We start from the raw sequence: 22,057 nt of genomic DNA, 5'->3' as shown, positions 1-22,057 counted from the left end.
AAATAAACTGGATTTAAAAAAAAAGTAATTCAATTGAGTTTCTTGCCAGTTCTTCTCAATTGGATCTATATACTGAACTGAAATGGTAGGAAAAAAAATTATAATGTAAAAACTTGACGTTCATAAGCGGCTAAAATGTCCTACATGAATAAATGATTTTTGAATTTGAATTGAATGAAATCATTGAGAGGCGATTTGACGATATTTACTACACATTCAAGGGTTTTGTAAAAATTAAATTACCCGTTATAGGATTACATGGCGCATCATTTTCGCAGTTGCAAGATCGTGCACAGTTCAATCCAAACTTGTTTCGGTCGCACGGTCGCTCACATTTGAACCCATCATACCTAAAACAATAAGAAATAGGTAACAAACAATAAGAGGAAAATACAGAATGCGAATATATACCGAGCGTAACGAATAAATATTGTAGAATTGTTTATTTTTTTATACGATTAAAGTAGGTTACTATGGCATAGCGAACCCGTCAAATGCTAAAAATAGAAATGAGATCATAAAACATTTAAAAATATCCTACACATATAAGAAATAGATGCTAGATATTATTTCATTGGTATGATTTTGATAAAGCTATGCGTAAGTAAAAATTTTTTTTAATGAAGGATATTTTACAATTTTTGAAATACTTTTACAAATAATTTCTGATACAAACCTAAAATTACGCGTTATAAAAAAATAAAGAGGCTTCAAATATACACTTGAAATAGAATTATTTTATTTAAAATAGCAAGCAAAGTAAAATATGAATAAATATTTTAATATTATTAGTTTTGGACTGAATATTTACTCGCAAAACTATTAGTTTCTATATTTTATGGGTGTAACAGAAAAATTCGAATCATATTATTTAAAATTTTTGTATAACATAAAAATAACATGATCTGCAAAAGATACCAACAAATAAACCATTTAACAATGAGATTCAAGGGCATATATGTAAGTCACATAGTGATTCATGTTACATATAATATTCTATGAATTGATATTAGAAACACATTTTGTTGTGGACTACTTGCTACTAGTGTATGTGTATGATTCAACCAGTTCAAGCCTCTTATGTTAGTATACCTAATCTATTTAATACAATAATTTAAACGTGATACTATACAAAGACTCTTTACATTAATCATAATTGTTTCTACATATTCTTGCTTCAGCACAAGAGATCTATTAAACTGGGTATATTTTAGAAATAACATATTAATCCCTTGATAAATAGTTTATACTAGATACCTATAATAGGATATTCTTCGGGATCAGTTCCCGAAGAATATCTTTATGGTCTTTATGATCTCTTTGATCTTTGTATAAAACATGACGACTATTCTAGTGTATTTTTCTATATAGTAGTAGTGTATTATTCCATATGTATATAGTCTTCGATCTAATTTATCTGTAACATTTATATTGGATCTTAATAACGTATTGTATACATTTTATAGAAGCGGACTCTGTGAAAAAAGGCGGAAACGGCCTAAAGAAAACTGTAGCACGAATTCGTTTTTTTTTAATAATATTTAAATGCTGTACAACTAATTTCCCGGATGGACTAGTAAGACGCATTGTTGTACTCCTCATTAAAGTAATATCCTAACTCTACACAATTTATCAAGCATGTTTGATTGTAATATAGACAACATTTGTGGTCTCGTTGTTTCGAACACCACCTTACTTCGAATTGCTGTGGTTTCAATACCTCGCACGATGCCGCTTTCCCAATTGTAGATTTGTATATGAATACAAATCTGCAATAGGGAAAGCTGCATCGTGCATCGTGCAACAAAAACAATCATACTCATTTGAGTATTTAAGCATTGTTTTAGTAAATTAACAAACAAAGAACGGTTTGTATATGAATTATCTATTAATTTTCAATATTTATTTCAAAGACAAATAATACTCAATATTTATTTTTTAAAAAATCCCTGTTATCGAGCTAACCATGATTCACGTTTTAAACGTATATAGGTACATAAGATATGGTACATGCAGTATATAAATGTACAATTAAAAAATGTAAATCAACTACACTTTAGCTTTTGTAGGTTCTAGATATTTTTTACTATAAAGAGAATATAATGCATATTTAATATTCTAGTTCAATCTGATCAGTTTTTAAGTAATTATACATAAACATTGCTAGTTGTGATAATATTAAATATTGATAAATAACCAAAATATTACCACCACGATTTTTTATTAAGTTCAATAACGTCGACTGTCGAATTGGTAAAGATTGAACATAAAAATGATTCTTGAATTTTATTAATTCATTGGAATATTTCTCATGTACTCATAACCCGTTCAGTGTTTTTAATGAGTAAACAACAACACCGTTAGTACATTTGTAATCAATGTGTATTATATGTACATATGACGCGACTGAATAAACTTGAAAAGGAATATCAGTTACCGTTTATAGCTTTAGTAGTCATTACTATTAACATTATGATTAATTATTGCCACATTAGGTGAATAATAACACAATTTAACTTTGATACCACTTTAACTGCGCATTAATATAAGCTGCTTCTTTGTGTATATTACATACTTACAAATATTTTAGTTACATATCAAACTGTGTATATGTGTTATATATACATGTAATATATATCTATATATGTTAGCAAACTTATTGCTACTGTTTTCTGTTATTTTATATTGTATCATTAAAATGTAAAATAAAATACATGACTATACAAAAATACTTAGAAAAAAATATTTATTGGTGAAATATGTCAACTTAATAACTTTCCCAATAGTATTAAGAGACGCCAAGGGACCCATTAATATTATCATTGTAACACATCAACATAATTAACGCTGAAACATAATAAGCGGACGTTATACTTACTAGTAATTTTACTTTATTAAAGGGGTTTTCTCCTTTAAAGAAATAATATTCTTTTAGGGCTTAATAATAGATTTATAATTAATAAGAATACGTTTTAAACCAACAACCGCAATTTATTGCCGATTGCTACAGTTTTGCTCATGTTGTAGTATTCTGATAAGCACTAAAAGTTAACTGCAAGTGCATAATGTATGCCGTGGGTTGAATTAAGAATTTTTATTTAAAGAATTTCAGGAAAAAAAAATTAAGAAATTCTTTTTTTCAGTACTTTCTGTTGTAGTTTTAATTTATTTGTGCATAGGTAAAACGAAAACTATAAAAAAGTCTATATTTATTTATGTATATAGGTAAAACTATTGACATGACAGAATGAAGTATAAAACAAGAAAATACTATAAAGCAACTATAAATTTAAATACAAATTTAGAATAGAAAATACATTTCTGATTAACCTGATACTACACTTTCTTTAATACTTTGGTACATAATACGTCAATGTTAAATATGCGGAAACAACGGCTAAGTTATCAGTACTTACTAGAAGAAACGAGAATGTAATCGGTTTTTTATCTTTCTTTTTCTGCTTATTTGATTTCTGATATCCAACATTTACACGGCAATGATATACTAAGAATCAGTGTTTGATTTGGTAGATAACCAAGTGATTTATTTCAAATATTTTTAATTCGTTTTAGGACCCTTTTGTTTTTTGTAGTTTACAGTTGATAACAAAAAAGGTAAAGATTTTATTTTAAGTCCAACTGTTTACTTTGGATGTATTTCGCGATACATTACTTAAATCTAAAGAGTGTTTTAAATGATTATTTTATTAATAGGTTATACTCTTTAAACATGAAAGTACTCGTAGTCATTTTGAAATAAAACATTAAAACACAACCACACTTTTATAACTTTACAATGCCATAACATACCCAGGTTTACAGAAACATTGACCAGTTTCGGATGAGCAAGTAGCGTTGTTGTAACAGTCGCATGTCTCCAAGCAGTTGACGCCGTATAGCGGATGCGGACACGTCTCGTCGCAGTGTATACCCCGAAAGCCAGGCGGACAGGTACATGAACCTTGCGATTAACATGAATAAAATTACATTTTAAACAAATTAGTAAGTATTATCAACATATATTATAGTAAATTTTTCAATATTGCATAGGTATATCTATTTATAAACTAGGCATATAATTATAATAGATACTGTAAATTAAATAATAGTATGTATATATGTATAGTTAAAATTAGATTATCCTAATATATCGAATTTTAGACTGAGCTCTTCTTTTAGCCTTATTAAAAATATTATAATTATTTGTACTATAATTTTCTAGCGAGTTGAATGAAAATTGTATTAAAAGAGTGTGTTGCCAATTCTATTATTTATTATATTAATTCAAACTAACTTTTCTTGGTTTAAATTATGGTTGGGTGGTATGGGTTTGTAGTTTGTTTTAATATACTTAAAATTTTCTACTTAAAATGAAAGGGACTGAACTAGCGTTCTTAAAGCATTTAAAGCTGAACTAATGGGCGTATTTTATTATAAAGTTATTTCAATGTCCTTAACTTAATGGTATTGAACTCCAAGTTTTGCAGTTATGGTATAAAAGATCTATAGAAAACTATCGACACCCGCAAGCTGTCTTTCTTTTTGTGTCCTTAGGTTGGAGTCAAATTCACGGCGCTGGGAATTTATTATGATGGTTTCCAGGGGAAACCGCACTGAAGTCAAGCTGAAACTGGCACATTGCTAGTAATAGATTCATTAGTCAACATTGCTAACCATGCCCCTTACCCCCAGTATAATGGTAATGTTGATAAATAATGAATAGTTGTTACAGATCAGAGTGCCATACCGTTGACAGGGGAGCACTGCGCTTCGTTCTGGCAGCGGCACTTGTAGAGGCAGTCCTTGCCGAAGCTGTAGAGCGGACACTGGCGGCTGCAGTCTGCGCCGCGCCAACCCGCCGCACACGTACACGCGCCGGTCCACGGGTCGCACCTAGTGTCATGTCATTGGAATGCCGAACACGAATTGTGTATAATTTATGTACTTGTATTTGTAGTTTTGGTGCAATTATTACAAATATATATTATATTTATATATAACTTAATTATATATGTACATAGATATTGTTTAGTTGTTTATATTATATATAAAATTCTCGTGTCAGTTTTCGTTCCCATACTCCTCCGAAACGGCTTATACGATTCTCATGAAATTTTGTGAGCGTATTGAGTAGGTCTGAGAATCGGGCAAGATCTATTTTTCATCCCCCTAAATATTAGGGGTAGTCCACCCCTAATTTTTTTTTTATTTTACGGCAAAACAACGTTTGCCGGACAGCTAGTATGATATAGTATTATTGTCACAGTTTTTTCGCCATGACCGCTTTTTATTTCTACCTAAAGATTAGCTGGTAGAGAATTCCATATGGAATTACGGCCCATCTGACAGCAAGCGGAATAGTCGCGGCGTCGCCTGACATTAACAGTACTACGAGCATCACGTAATCGTGAGATGATTAGTTACCATTCCAGAAAACTAAAATATCGTGCGTCTTAGTACCAGGATACACTTTGTATGCCAATGGTATGCCCGCATAACCATATTCTATACACAAATACATAAGTAACGAGTAATTTTCTTAGTTAGACCTAAAGTTGAGAGATTTAATAATAATAATAAATTGCAAAATTGTCTAAACAGACCTAGACATTATAACATTAAATAACCAATCACAACACCTGTTAGTACAAACACACATATAAGTAAATATACAGGCCTGGCTAATACAAACAGAACAAACAATCATCAATACAAATGTTTATGTTACTACGAGGTCTGAAACTACAATAAATTGAAATGTAAAAAAAGTAAAGTAGTCTACGTCTGGGCACCTATATTTCGTGTTTATCCCACCGACTAGCTTGCCTTCATGTATTTTAATTTTATTATCAATTAAATTGTAAAATCGAATTCTTTTTAGTGAATGCTCCTTTCATGTTACAGCGGTTTCTTCTTCTATAAAAAACTAGAGGCATGTCATATAAATAAAACAACAATATAAAAAAGGTGTCTACATTGTTAGAACGCAGTGTATATTTATTATATAAAATTCTCGCAGCAGCTTTTAACATTTTGAGCCACTCAGATGAATTTTGCCTGTATTTTCAAGTCAGAGAATAGGACGTAAACTATTTTCATGACTCTAAGTGATAAGGGTGGTTTACCCCAAAATATTTAAAATTTATTGCATGTATTAAATTTTATATTTTATTAAAAATATATAGTTTTCACCCTTGTATCGTCTACCCCTAATTTTTAATAACAATATTAATTTATATGTCAATACAACTACATATATTAGGTATTATAATTATGTATACGTTACTTCAATAAAATGAAATAAATTTTCAAAATTGAAAAATAATTATTTGATAAACAGAAAATTGAAGAGAAACTTTTACGTGTAAATTCCATTGAAAAGTGCGATAAAAATACTATTACAATAATATGTTCTAAATAAATAGAAACTGGTGCCAGCATACACACCAGGTTTTATTTATTTTTAATAACTCGAATGTTTATTTACTTTCATCAATATAGATAAGAGTTACTCTTATCTATATTGATGAAAGTAAATAAACATTGAATCACATAATGGCCCCGTTATCGTACATTTTCCATATCTGTATCTGTATCCACAGGTTAGACCACTGCAAATACTACTAATACTGGACTGTACTGTACTGTAAATACAATAATAAAAAATACACTTTTTTATATGGCGTACATTATTTTCATTCTGATGCAGTGATTGCTCCAGCATATATCGCTAATATTATTACTAGTGGTCGCGAAGATGTTGATATGCGGTCATAACTACCATACTGCGTTAGTAATAGATTTTAATAAAAATGCAAACAAAGAAATGTTTTGAAGAGTATCAGATAAGCAGTCACTAAATGACAATATCGAATCTGTGTAGCAATAAAAAAATATAATATATGCTTTTAGATCACTAAAATTGAACCGCACATATTGCAGCTTTTTGAAACCATTTCAATTCCCTTTTGGAATTATTGTTTAATAATATGCAAAAAATAGAACATAGGAATTTAATCTAATGATTAATTTAATGAAACAAACCGAATCATTCAATAGATTAATCGAAATATACAATAAAGTTATAATAGTTTTTCGATTGGTATTGCATTCGGCAGCACTAGACTGTCTGTGGTCGGATTAATGAAGCATCTTGCTTAACTATTTTATTAGGACGATACGTGATGTGTATGAGAGTATGAGTGTCTGAATACGGTAACGGTACTGGTTACGGAGTGAGTCGAAAGAGAGTTTAAAAAAAAACAAATATTTCAATGTTAAGTAGAAAAGCACGTTTTAGGTGAGGATCGGTAAGTGAGTTTTTTACAGAGAGAATTTTTTATTCCCTGTGTCTTAACCGAAACCGCGAGTATCTAATTGGAAAGGAATGTATGAATTGGTATCGTCTTGTTTATACAATATATTAATACAGAAAAGTTAACCCGGCGATCTCAGAACTGTGTTTGTGAAACTGTAACAGTACGCACATGTCGGTGTTGGCGGGCTCGCAGTCGCAGTCGCGGTCGCAGGCGGGCCCCCAGCGGCCGTCGTCACAGGCGCGGCGGCTGCAGAGGGCGCCGCGCCAGCCCGGCCTGCACCGGCACGACCCGTCCCGCGACGAGCACTCGCCGCCGTTCTCACACGAGCACGTGTTAAGGCAGTCCACGCCGTACGTGCCCACGGGACATTCCTCTAAACACTACAACAATAAGTAACACAATTACTCCAATGAATGAGATATACAGATATTATACGATGCAGCTTCACTTTAAATTCATAATGGATGTGACTTAAATCTATGTTGTCATTATTTGTATCTAATTGAGTTACCACATATAACATTTGTAGTTATTATTTTAATAATAACTACAAATGTTAGCTCCGGTTCCTTTGATAAAAATGCAATATATAGTTATATACATATATTTCATTTTTATTTAAGAGAACCGGGGCTGACAGTCGTAAACACAGATTATTGATTAACCTATCAAGGAGGCCAAATACCAATTGCATATATTTTTATATAAATTTTATTTTAACTGTAATCACAATCTCACCAAAAAATGTAAAAACAGAAATGTAAGTATTATCAAGTACACAAATGTTTATTTTTATGATATTACGTCGAAATGTTATATTTTAAGCAACATCCGTAATTCCTGGCCTAAGAGTTTGAGGGAACAAGTATAGAAATAAGTAGTATAGAAATGAGTACCTATTTTATACAAAAATGTGTACAGAACAGTCATTTCCTGTCTATAAGCTGTATCATAATGAAGAATAAGTGTAAAACGTGTTTTTTTTATTAAATAAACAACGATACATGTATTATATATCGTTATAAATTTATGTATTATAATAAAGTTATAATACAATAAGTTTCCTGTCACCGTCATATTTCGTGATAAAATAAAAACCATAATTACAATGACAATGGGCATACATATTTCAAAATGTATTTCTTCAATTATATATAATTATATTATCAAAAGTATATTTTTATGGAAAATAAATGGTTAATGGTTATCGTCATTAAATATATTTTAATACATTTAAAGAACATCGTAATATTATGATTCGTGATGTATGGTTTCCAAAGAGGACATCTTTGGAAACCACACAAATTAAATGTTCTATGTTTTATCAATAGACATATCGATTACAGTTATTAATACAAATAAGAGAAAAACTTTTTGTGGTCCTGGCGGAAAATTTCCAGGGACAAAGCTCATTGCCACCACACGCGTCGCAGGTTGCGGATAGCGAACGGCCTCCAGATATGGAAGTTAGCTGCGAATATTAAATAAGCAGTCGCGGACAATGCAGCGGTCTGTTGGAGAGGTGCTAGGGAGCTCGTGGCGGGGTATACCTTGATAAATAGAGCGCAAAACTCCATGATAACGGTTGGCAGTGGCGAATTAAGGCCGCCACTATAAACAAAGCTTTTATGCCCGGGGAGTTGGACCTCGTCAACCTTGGTTGGTAGTTCAAATAGGAGAAGGAAAACTCTGATTTCAAACCAAACAAGCCCTCCTGGAAGAATATTGTGAGGTGAGGCTACCGGGGAAGATCAAGAAAAGAATAATACGTCGTCCAGGCGGTCGGTCATAAAAAACTGCAGCCAAAACCATTCTCTCATGAATTTCGAGTGAACGCATCGATGATCGGATTAGGGCTGCCGGGTGCTGCTCCTGCGCGTCGCCTCGGGGGTACCCCCGAGGCGATGCGCAGGAGCAGCACCCGGCCACTGCAAGAAATGGAAAAGGGTTGTTGCACCACAACCGGCGGGTGCAACGTAAGAAGCAAGACCAAAAAATAAGAGAAGTATGTATGAGGTGTGGTAGTTGGAATGTAGGTTCTATGACTGGAAGAGGAAGAGAACTAGCGGAGGTATTAAAGAGGCAAAGAATAAAAGTGGCGTGTATACAGGAAAGGAGCGAAAGCTAAAGAGATTGGGGAAGGATATAAGTTACTACTACATAGGAAGTGATGGCAAACGGAATGGGGTTGGAATAGTGCTCTAGATAAAATATACAGGTCACTTGATGACCCTAGTGGTCAAAAAGAACTATACCGGATAACAAAAATGAGAGAAGAAAGAGCGAAAGATATGTAGCATGTAAAATGTATAAAAGATAATACAGAACAAATTTCGTTGAAAAATGATGACATAAAAGCACGTTGGATGGGATATTTCAATAAACTTATGAATGAAGAAAATGTGAGGCATGATGCTCTAAAAGATGTCTCGGTAAAATTGGTGTAGTGAATAAGATTAGTATGGATGAAGTAAGACTAAGTAGTACAGTAAAGATAATAATCTATCGATATTTTCATTTTCAAAAACCATACGACCGAACAATGAAAAATTATTTAATAATATAACCCAATAAAAGCCAAATAACAGTTACATCGCAGCTTCAAAAATGACGAATTTCCATAAAAGCATTTATACCCTACTTTATTTTACCTCCTTAAGGGTAAAATATTTTTGAAACATTTAATGTCATTTTTATTTATATTTAATCTACAACCTAAACTATAAGTTTCTAGCTTCTAGCTTTAAAAAAGACGATACTTTCATACAATCTTGTATCTCCCCTTTCTACCCCTTAATCTTAATCTCTGTTTTCGCATTAAAAAGTAAGCCTATGTCCTTTCTCAGGGTCTAGACTATCTGTGTACCAAATTTCATATAAATCGGTTCAGTAGTTTTGGCGTGAAAACGCGACAGACAAACAGAGAGACAGAGTTACTTTCGTATTTATAATATTAGTCAGGAAGTGAGGATTAATAAATATAGTTAAATAAAAAAAATACATAAAACAATTTCATACATTAGAAAGTCTTTACCTTTTCGCCCGTAAATCCTGGCTCGCACTGGCATTGACCAGTAACATGATGGCAACCCGCTCCGTTAGCACATTCACATGTTCTCTGACACTGTTCTCCCCATTTACCCGAAGGGCATCTAAGAATAAGAATAATAATACTTACGAATTGCAATACAATTTCATAAGATGATTTTCTAATGCCGTCTACTACCAAAAACTAGATAACAAAAGACTTATGAAAAGATAAACTTTATTCAAATACACTGTTTGCAAGTACTTATAATAGTCTAACATTTTATATATTTTGTAGAATTCAGAGTGTTATTTTCTATTGGGAAGAAGCGTTAAGAGAACTAAGCCATGTTGAACAAAATATATTAATTTGCATTTTTGTACCTGTTCGCACAAACATCTCCAGTCCACCCAGGTCTACATTTACAATTTCCAAACGCAGTGCATTTTCCATTATTCTGACAACGACAACCTTGCTCACAAAATTCATTATCAGGACAATTTTCACTGCATCTAAAATGATTAATAATAATACTATTCATTATTAAAAATAACGAAAATCAATATTTTCATGCAAAAGTAATTATAATACATAATATAAAATAAACTAAATAACTTTCAGATTTTTAGACTCCACACCTATGAGGAGATGTGAACAGTTCTCAAAACGAAGGATATATAGTAAGAAATATAAATAACTGTATAATAATTCATTTTACCGCTTAATAAATTTCATATCTTGGAAATCAAATAAGGGAAATTGTTGTTGAAATTGTCAGAAACAGGTATAAATTGTGGTATAAGAATAGCTTGTGGTCAAATCAGAGGATATTAAAAGACATCTAAGCCTATCCTTTAGGCAGCAGTCACCACAACTTGCGCCTTATATGGGGAACAGTCCGACTACCTTGTTACAAGTGCCACGTAAACAATGGTTTTACCTGGCTATTATTTTTATTCCCAAAAGACTTAATTAAACTGTAATCTTCATAAAACTTTATATGTATATTCTTAACGCTTCTCTTATATTCTTGACTAGTGCATGTAAAAAAGTTATCCTTGAACTCCCCCCTCCCCCCTCCACCCGATTAGATTAGATAATGTAATATCCTCCAAAGAAAACAATAGATACAGGATTCCACAAACTCTTCAATACTTATTTTTTGTGGTGCTACTTCAAACAAAGGAAAAGCAATAAGCATAAACAAAGTCCAGTTGTGCGTCAAACACAATCAATACGTAGACCATTTACAATATTATGAATTACGAGTTGAAACAAATGATTCAAATAACGGGAATCAAAAGGATATATTTGCTTTGAGTAAAGTATAAGGATGTAGGCTATTACGAACGTGATTCAGCAGAGTAAATCTCAATTCATTGAAACCAGTGCTTTTCAAACTGTGGGTCGCGATCACTAGGATCCGTGGATATATTTAAGCAGCTAACCTGAATTTAACTGTACTTCGAATAACTTGCCCTAAGCACACCATATTTAAATATATTAAATTTTTCAAGACCATTTCAAGCTCTAAAATGTATTTCATTTGAAATTAAAAATGTTGTGGTTTTTTAAATATCCTTACTAATAATATAAATAGATAATTTGCGAGTATAAATGTTTGGAATAATCTCCGGTACTACTGATTCGATTTTGAATTAGCCCATTTATTGAGAAAGCTATATAACATCCTGTTACAACCAATGGAGAGGAGTTGCAATGAAAAACGTAGCAAAAACGGAAAAATGTACCGGTAAGGATAAGGATTGTGCGGGTCGGCTATGACAAAGAAATAATTCTTAACATAATTGAGTTTATCCAAAATGAAACCCGTTATTCCTAAACTCAAACTTTAGGTAGCTATATAATGACGTTTATGATAGTAGTTAATTGTACTTTTTCGTCATAAAATTAATTAAGAAGCAAGTATTGAGACTTTGTGACGAACGAGATATCTTTCTGATGACTACTTATCAAAGTATGATTGTATTGTATGGATACCTAGCTATATCAAATTTTACATTAAACTATAACTACAATTTTAAGTATATTTATTTTAAAACAGTGGTGCCCGCAAAATATTTCACGTGTACATTTGTAGACACATCTAGTAGACAGTTTATAATAGAAAAAAAAAGGAAAATTTTGTGGACTTGGATCCTGTAAACTCGTGAACGCTGCTCAAACCAAAACATCCGTTTTGGTAAAACCAAAATAAAAAAATACTAAGGTATGAGCCATGGGCAATAGGCGACACCTATCCAAAACATAAGAATAATAATACAATAATAACCCAAAATAATCTACTAGATAACTTATAGAAATTCTTAGATAAATACAAGCAACCGTACTCATGAAAGCAAATGTGTGTACCGTTCGAAAAATAAAACCCGCGACCATCGAAAGTAAACCGCAAGACCACCGAAGCTATATATAATCGATAATGTACCAGGGTTAGCAGCTCAAATTACTTTGTAATGTCCCTGCTACTTTTGATATTAATTATTGATAGCCAAATTAGATCAAGAATCCATTTCAGCTAATTTTAAAAAGGCAGCATATAGATTACTTACAATGGACCAGTGAAACCCCGCTGACAAGCACAAGCCCCCGTAGACGGGTGGCATTTTCCATTTTTACAGTTGCAGACCTCTGTACAATTGTCGCCGAAAGTTGGAAATGAGCACGGCTTCTCACAGGATACGCCGCGCCAGCCCGGCGTACAAGCGCACTCGCCAGTCAAAACCTCACAAGTCCCCCCGTTTTGGCAATTGCAGAGGTTTTGACAGTGACGACCCCATTTGCCTACGGGACAAGCTAAGAGAAAAAATGTATTCATTTAATCTTGATTGATTAAATAACGATTCGCTGGTTGACTCTTAACTATGGCTATTATCTAACTAACCTGACACACTTTTACATATGTACATAATTCGTGATAACAAACAAAATACAGAGATAATTTCATGGCTGGTTGGGAAATATATATTAAAATTTTCTTTTAAGATTATCGTACTTCACTTTATTCTATGAATTTCGTGGAAATTACATTATGATACCATATTAACATAGAACGTGTAAACAGAGTGATATTAACAAATATGTAGACATATACCTAATATAACTGAAAGTTACAGCTGTTGCAAATAACACGTAATAGTATATAGCCTTCCAGGATTAAGTCCAATCTAAATATTACTCATAATATTTTTAGCAAAAAAACACGTAATGTGCGAGTTGAAGTAAGTACCAAATACGCTAAAATTTCATCGAAACGTTAGCTGCATCGAGTTGCTACCACCCTAATTGAATGCTGTCTAAATAACAGTGTGACATAAGATTTAACAATACATTTACAAGTAAAAATTTAATAGATATTTGCGTAACACAAAATAAAACTAATGTGAAATAAAACAAAATAAATGTGAAATAAAAATAATAATAAATTAAGTATGAGACAAACTGTGGTTTGGTTTTGCAAAACAATATACTATCGCTCAGTTATAGCGAAGAAATCGCATAATATATGTACCTACATACATAAAAAAGCAGTGAATTTCAGAGCCTCGGTGTTAGTTCCTCGAATATGTCTATTTATATCTATTTATATCATACGGCATCACTATGCATATACATACATATACCTACATATATTTACTTACATATATCACACGAGGCTCCCCCATATCCGTGATCGCAGGAACATGTGTCTGGCGCTACGCAAACGCCATGTACACACTTGTTCTGGCACACTGGCACACACAGGCGTCCCGCTTCGTCTGGCTCATACCCCGTGCAGCATCCTTCGACGAGCCGATATTTTAGCAAAGTCTGATTCTTGTACACCTCACGGAACTTTATTTTATACTTGGAACATTTCGGTGGAACATTAAAACACCATGCATACTCTTTGATTTGATACGGCTCCTTCTCTGATACTCTAATTGTGGTTATATATCTGGGAAAAAAATATTCTTACTAGATATGTTGCTCTGTAATTGCCTTTATTGGTTTATGACTCGAAATATTATATGAGATTTATCATATAATATTTCGAGTCATAAACCAATAAAGGCTATTACAGACAAACATACGAATAATCAAATCTTTCTTAACATATTAGTAACTGGTACCTATAGATTGATCAGTTCAGTGTAAACAATCATGACAAAGGAAAATTAATACTACACACAATATATTGTTACAACTAGCGAATGAGTTGCAAATATCTAAAATTATACAGTTTTCACAAACTGATACAGAATAAAATGTACACTTAAATTAAACCCTATCAACTTATAATATATACAGCCGACATAACAGGAAGGGTGCAATTCGATAAAGTTAACTGACCCGATGAACAACAATTGTAACGAGAGGTAATCAGTCATATCAATCGCTATTGAAAAAGAAATAAACAATGGGTATAGGTATATGATGGTTGACAAAGAACAATAAGCACGTACGTTATGGGTTCAGCCTGTTTAGCATTATATTTTGGGATTAATAACGGAATAAGTTTAAATCCACAGATAACTAACAATTTCAACTTATTACGTTTTACATTTACATTACAGGGAATATAGAGGCTTAAAATCTTAGTTCTCCGTAATAACGAAGAATGAGTCATATCACAGGCGTCACATAAAGTGACATCCGTTATTTGTACTGTATAGGTATAGGAAACGATTACCACTTACCATCATGTGGGCCGTCACCTTATTTGCTATTCCAACTATTCAACTATAGTCATCATCTGCTTCATCCTTATCCCATTTATTTGGGGTCGGCGTAATATGTTTTTCGCTTCCATTCATCCCTGTTCGCAGTCATCGCGTTATTTGCTTCCTTTCTTACCATATCATCTTTCACACAGTCCATCCATCTCTTTTTTGGCCTTCCTCTGCCCTTATAATCATCCACATTCATTTGTAACATCTTTCTTAAAATATTATCCTCGTTCCTACGCATTACATGTCCATACCATGATAGACTATTCTACTATAGTATAGTATAATAATCAACAGACACTACAATGGAATATTACGAAAGTGTAAACGAATTTTCTGATGTTGTGTTTGATATTTGTTTATATTTATATCTATTTACTTACATATTGATTTGTAATGGTGGTAATTATCATTACCAAATGTCTATTAGTAAAGAAGTTGTAATATAAGTTTCCGTAGTATGTACAAATACAAACACAATGACGAAATTTGTAAACAGAGGTAACCCGAAAGAATTCAATCATCCTATTACGAAAATAATGACCAAGGTCGTTGCGGCTTTCACAAAGACATCATGTAGCATGATACGCATAAAAATATCGTGTAAGTGAATCCTTATTTCTGGAATGCGAGCGATCTGTGGTTGGGTAAACACGTGGTCGAGCTAATTTTAATTCTTTATTTAATTTTAAACGTCAAACTGTGTTGAGTTTGTATATATTCCTTTTTGTGTTGTCCTGTGATTTGTTTAACGAGTGGTTTCGGTGAGTTTGTTTTTGTATGATCCACCTCCATCAATAAAACGATGGAGGTGGGTGTAGACGAAGATCCTCCTGATGGTGGGGGACCTCTTACCCATCCAATTACCATGGACTGTGTGGAACTTTCACAACCCTCAATCGAGCTTGCTAATAATAGGAAGCGTCAAGCTTCAGACGACTCTACACCTGCAATTGATGGAAAAAAAACAAAATCACCTTCTAACTCTATTCAATCAGTTTATACGAAACCTGGTTTTGAAAGTGATGCACAGTTCAAATATAGAAGTACAGACTCAGGTCCATTTTCAGTTCATGTCAGTAGAGTGGAACCAGACGTATCTGCCGGCTATTCTATCCGACTTCTTAGGTTTGCACAATTCATTCATAAACACAATATCCCTGGAATTAAAGAAGAAGGCATCAAAGCCTTGGGTAGAAACAAAATTTCTGTAGAATTCTCTTCCCACTCTGACGCCAATAACTTTAAGTAACCCAATCTTATCAAATAATAACTATAGTGGAGTAATTCCTAAATTTCAAGTATCCCGGATGGGTGTCATACGCAATATTCCCACAGACTGGACATTGGAAGAACTACTTGAAAACTTAAAATCCCCAACTAGTTGTGGTCAAGTTATTAGAGCCAGAAGGCTTAATATTAAATCTCGAAAACCAGACAATAGTGTTAGCTGGGATCCATCCACTACAGTAGTACTAACCTTTGAGGGACAAATTCTTCCTGAAAAAGTTTATTGTTTCTATACCTCTCTCCCAGTGACTCTCTACAATCTCCCTACCATCCAGTGCCGTAATTGCTGCAGGTTTGGTCACATAAAAACACAGTGCCGATCACAGCCTAGATGTTTATAATGTGGAGGTCAACATTCCGGTGATGTTTGTGACAAAAAAGAAGAGCAACCATTCTGTGTTTTATGTGATGGTAACCATATAGCCACTAATTCGACATGCCCTGAACACATTAGACAAAAAATATTAAAATTGTTATGGTTGAATATAACATTAGCCACATGGAAGCTTCAGCCAGATTCCCTGTCGCTAGGCGCTCCTATGCTGATATGACATCTACACCTCAGTCCAATATGTATCCCTCGTAGGCTTCTATCGCTCAATTATATGACCACCCTCCTCTGCAGTCACCCTACTCCTCCCCTCAGAAAACAGTATCTTATCGCAAAACAGTTTATAACTCCCCTCGTCCTCATGCTCCTCTCGGCAAATCCTATGATGCAGTTGCCCACAACAACATTACACAAACTCCAAAATGTACACAACCAAATGGTTGCGCTTTAACAGACAACCAGAAGTACATAGAAACCACTCCTCTTCCCACTCCTAATGATAACTTAATTGAATTACTTACTTGCACCTTAATAAACATTATCTCTAAATTCTCTGAAGCCTTACCGCCCAATGTCACTATCCTTGTTCAACAGCTCCTCACAAAGTTAATTGTTAATAATGGACCAGTCAGTTCTACAGTGGAACGTTAGAAGTATCAGAGACAAGAAGTCTGATCTCATTTACCTTCTTAATCACTATAAACCTGTTGTCACTGCCATCTCGGAGACATGGCTAAAACCTGGCACTCCATTTCGGGTATCAGGTCATGCTGTTCTCCGGGATGACAGGGATGATGGTTGGGCGGGTTCCGCCCTATTAGTATGTAAATCCTTTCCCTTTACACAAATTACCATACCTTCTCATAGCCCTGGCTTCCAAATTGTAGCAGTAAGAGTACTCAATATCTCTTTTGTGTCTATTTATATCCCTCACACAAATTATTCTCACATCTCAGAGTTGCAAACTATCCTAGGTACTATCCCTTCCCCTCTCATTGTGCTTGGTGATTTTAATTGCCATCACACTATGTGGGGATCACATTTTAATGACCGACTGTCCTCTTCCCTGCTGGACTTACTTGATGACCTGAATCTCTGCGTACTGAATGATGGATCCGCCACTCGACGCATTGCCCCTACCCAAAACCCGAGCTCCCCTGACCTTAGTCTTGCATCCCCAACTTTGATAAATAAACTTATCTGGCACATCCTTCCAAACTCATATGGTAGTGATCATCTACCCATAAATATTACCATAATTAACTCCACTTCCCCTCGCACCCCTGCTCCCCAACCTCTTCTGAAATACCTACTACCTAATGGACTGGGAAAAGTATTCTGCTCTCCTTGACCAAAAACTGTTTCTCTTCCCTCCAAACAGCTGTCAGCTGCTGACGACTCAATTCCCATCAAAAACTCGACAATAAATAAAATCTGCTCTCCACCATGGTGGGATAATGAGTGCACCACATCCGTTAAACAGCGAAAAGATGCCGAAAACACATACGCACTAAACCTAACGATGGACAACTATTTGGCTTTTCGCAAAATTTGTGCTAGCACGAAAAGACTCTTAGCTAAAAAAAAAAAGATAGGATGGCAGAAATTTTGCGAATCATTATCCCCACGAACACATCCTCAGTAGTCCTTCAGTAGTCTGGAAGAAGTTAAATTCATTCCGCAAGGGATGTACTAGCGTGGAAGCTACTTCTAATGACCCTCTGCCATGGCTTAATAATCTGTATAACAATTTAGCTCCTCCATTCGCCCCCTCCCAAGACTGCCTCCCAATACCATCCCCTCCTGTGTCAAATGATAGAATGGACGAACCCTTCTCATACCCGGAGCTGTGCTGCGCTCTCGACCACCTTAGAGACTCATCCCCTGGTATAGATGGTATTCCTTACTCCTTCATCCATAGGATCTCTATTTCTGCGAAAAAGAAGTTACTGGAAATATTGAATGCCGTTTTTGTATCAGGAAATGTACCGGAATCTTGGAAAACCCAAATCGTGATTCCCATTCTAAAGCCTGGTAAGGATGCATCTGATGCCAGTTCGTACAGACCTATTGCTCTCTCCTCTGTTCTGGCAAAAATCATGGAACACTTAGTAAAAAATAGGCTTGAGTGGATTTTAGAGAACAAAAACCTTCTACCGAACAGCCAATTTGGATTCAGACGTGGAAGAGGAACTATTGATAGTCTCAGTATTCTCACCAACGAAATCCCACTTGCCTTCTCCAAAAATCAGCATCTTATGCGTCTTTCTAGACGTCTCATCTGCGTATGACAATGTCCAGCTTCCAATACTCAGGCAAAAATTACAAAAGCTGAGTATCCCTGCGAGACTGACCAACATCATATGCAATCTCTTTATGGCCAGATCTATCTCTTTGCGCTTTCAAGGCTCTCTCCATCCTCCAAGACTGGTCTGGAAAGGCCTTCCTCAGGGCTCCGTCTTGAGCCCCCTCCTTTTTAATCTTTACACCTGCGATCTAGAGACATCTGTTTCCTGCTTCTGCAATACATTACAATATGCTGATGACATTGCCTTATATTTAGCTTCCGACTCCCTGCCTGGAATTGTCTCTGGCCTCAATAATGCCTTGTGGTATTTACACCAATGGCTAGAAGATCACGGCCTAGCTCTCTCCATACCCAAATGTACGGTTGTTGTATTCACCCGGAAGAGACAAATTCCCCCTATACATCTTTCTCTTAATGGTTAGAATATCAAAACCGAAGACAAGGTTAAATTTCTCGGTATCATTCTAGACTCTAAACCCTCTGGTCTCCATCATCTCACGTACATCTCTAATAAGTGTGAGAGTGCAATTAACGTACTGAAAGCTCTCTCTGGAGTTCGTTGGGGGTCTTATCCCTATAGTCAGAAGCTTCTATACAACTCCATAGTTAGGAGCCACTTTGATTACGGATGTTTCCTGCTAGAAGCATGCAATAAAATTACCTTGGCAAAACTTGACAGAATCCAATCAAGGTGCCTACGATTAGTTCTGGGTGCAATGAAATCTTCACCTAATAACGCAGTCCAAGTAGAATGTGTAGATCTTCCCCTCCAACTTCGCAGACAATTCCTTTCAGATAGATTCTTCCTAAATGCTTACCAGTACAACGACCATCCTTTGGTCGCAGCTTTAGAAACCCTGTCAGACCTAGCCTCCACATCCACTTATTGTTCACGTAAGGACCCTTCACCAATCCTCAAGAGTTTCCACACAATTCCAAAGCCTTACCTTACTCAATCATTAGAACACATCGCAACCCTATCTTTGAATATGATTATAATTCCTTAATTTTTCACCCCACAGTTCATTTAAACTTTAATATCCAAAAACACAGCATTACAGCAAATCAGGATTTTAATAAAATTATAGAGGAATACTTTAGAGATTGGGTTCTCGTTTATACTGACGCGTCCAAGTTGTCTAATGACGGCAACACTGGCGCTGCAGTATGGATCCCTAAATACAATATACTGCTCAGTTTTAAATGTCCTCCTCCCACATCGATTTTTACTGGAGAATCTATCGCCATTTTAGAAGCTGTTTTATACGTAGAATCCCACCAAATTAATAAAACCCTAATTTTATCAGACTCTCTAAGTTGCTTACAAGATATCCAGAAGTATCCATTCCATGCCAAAAACAACTCTATTATATCCTTGGAAATACGACAAAGTCTCTACAAATGTCATAACTCTGGTATAAATGTTGCTCTAGCATGGATTCCCAGCCACTCGGGAATAATAGGGAACGAGTCAGTTGACTCGTGGGCCAGACAAGCGGTGAGTATGGGCAATACCACTCATAACAAATGTTATGCTCGTGATCTACGAGCACAGGCAAAGCCTCAGTTGATGCAGGCATGGCACCACCTATGGCAAAAAACGAGACTGGAAAAAGGAAAGTATTATGGAAGCATTCAACCGGAAATACCCTCCAAACCATGGTTCTTCTCCCAGCGCTCACTAGACAAATGGGTTACTTCAGTTATATGCCGCCTCCGACTAGGACATATATGTGCTCCCACTTTCCTTTTTAAAATCAGAGTTCGTGACCACTCTCTCTGTGAATATGGCCTAGACGAAGGGACATTGGAGCACATATTTTTCACATGTCAAAACCTGTCAGTTCCACTCTACGATATGCTCCCCCGTAATATTGCCAGACCTATTAATATTCCTTTTCTTTTAACACTGGCCCACTCCCTCTAGTTAAAATACTAGCCAAATTTATTGCTGTCAATAATATAAAAATATAACCCCCTTTGTATATATTCCCCACATTTTAAAATCCTTGTCTATGTCATGTCTGTCAACCTGTTACATATATTTTATTATACATGTATTTTACTCAACCACTATTTTAATTGTAAGCTAACATGTGTTGTGTTGTCCTTATTCTTAGCATTCTCAGCCAACTGAAACAGTCCTTTCTACGAACACAGTCAAGAAAACCGTAAACCACACCACTGTGTCTCCCAAACCACGACGTTGGCAAAATCACCGACCTCATTTGGTGGAAGCCATTTAAACTAAAAGAAGAAGAAGAAAGAACCTTATTTCTGAAGTCTATTGACATTAAGGTATCGTAACACCAATTGATATTAATAAGTGTCACAATTATGCCGTATTATTGAAGAGGAACAAAAGTATGTTGTAGAAACATGTGAGTGACATATTAATTTAAAACGAAAGCAGATGTTTAAAACCGTCTTTAATAGATACAATTTCGACCTTTCTTTACTGAAATCAAACGATTATTCGTAGGATACGATTGCTACTACCATTGACTGTATACATATTATCTCTAATTTCGTATGCACAAACTTTGACCCTCTACATTGTTGCGACTTATTATGTTTTACATAATAAGTCGGTGAAAGAATGAATAATGTACGTACTCATAATACAATTTATGTTGACGTCAAATTTCATTATGAACAGATTCAGCGTTTTAGTCTTGGATTGGTAACATACAGACACACTTACTTATTTACAATAAGGATAAACGCAACTAAAAAGGGAGATACAAATAAAACACACTTAAAATCCTAAAGGGAAGCAAGTAGTAGATAATTTTACTTACGGTTGTTGTACAGTGCACACATTGGGTCCCTCCAATGCAGTTGCAAAGTACAGAAATAACAAAACAATAGCAAGTTTCGGCCACATTTCGATTTGCATTGTCTCCTTTAGTATATAGTCTCCATAACAAATTTGTTGTTATTCCGTATTGTTAACTTCGTGTTCATTTATCTAGTTCGTGCATATTTCTGTTACAGGACACTTTAATTCTGAGAATGTTGTAACATCTGAAACAAAGAAATAACGTTCAT

The 22,057-nt window shown here is 34.6% G+C and overlaps 1 protein-coding gene across 1 annotated transcript in view; it reads right to left on the bottom strand.

The window, feature by feature from the left end:
* The window catches only part of LOC131841769 (protein draper), a 46,237-nt gene that overhangs the window by 17,343 nt on the left and 6,837 nt on the right, over window positions 1-22,057 (bottom strand). Inside the window, exons 2-10 of the mRNA XM_059190094.1 lie at window positions 21,808-22,033; window positions 14,010-14,305; window positions 12,921-13,164; window positions 10,731-10,859; window positions 10,354-10,471; window positions 7,488-7,699; window positions 4,748-4,893; window positions 3,811-3,961; window positions 244-350 (exon numbers count right to left, since the gene is read on the bottom strand). Coding sequence (XP_059046077.1) covers window positions 244-350; window positions 3,811-3,961; window positions 4,748-4,893; window positions 7,488-7,699; window positions 10,354-10,471; window positions 10,731-10,859; window positions 12,921-13,164; window positions 14,010-14,305; window positions 21,808-21,905 — 1,501 coding nt within the window. The 5' untranslated portion in view covers window positions 21,906-22,033. The remainder of the gene's footprint in view (window positions 1-243; window positions 351-3,810; window positions 3,962-4,747; window positions 4,894-7,487; window positions 7,700-10,353; window positions 10,472-10,730; window positions 10,860-12,920; window positions 13,165-14,009; window positions 14,306-21,807; window positions 22,034-22,057) is intronic.

The sequence above is a fragment of the Achroia grisella genome, unplaced genomic scaffold, assembly GCF_030625045.1.
Source record: "Achroia grisella isolate CSIRO2021 unplaced genomic scaffold, CSIRO_AGI_Agris_v1 utg1920, whole genome shotgun sequence".
NCBI classification, from domain to species: Eukaryota; Metazoa; Arthropoda; class Insecta; order Lepidoptera; family Pyralidae; genus Achroia; species Achroia grisella.
Note: the sequence above shows the minus strand (reverse complement) of the source record. Positions and strands in the feature narration are given on the sequence as shown.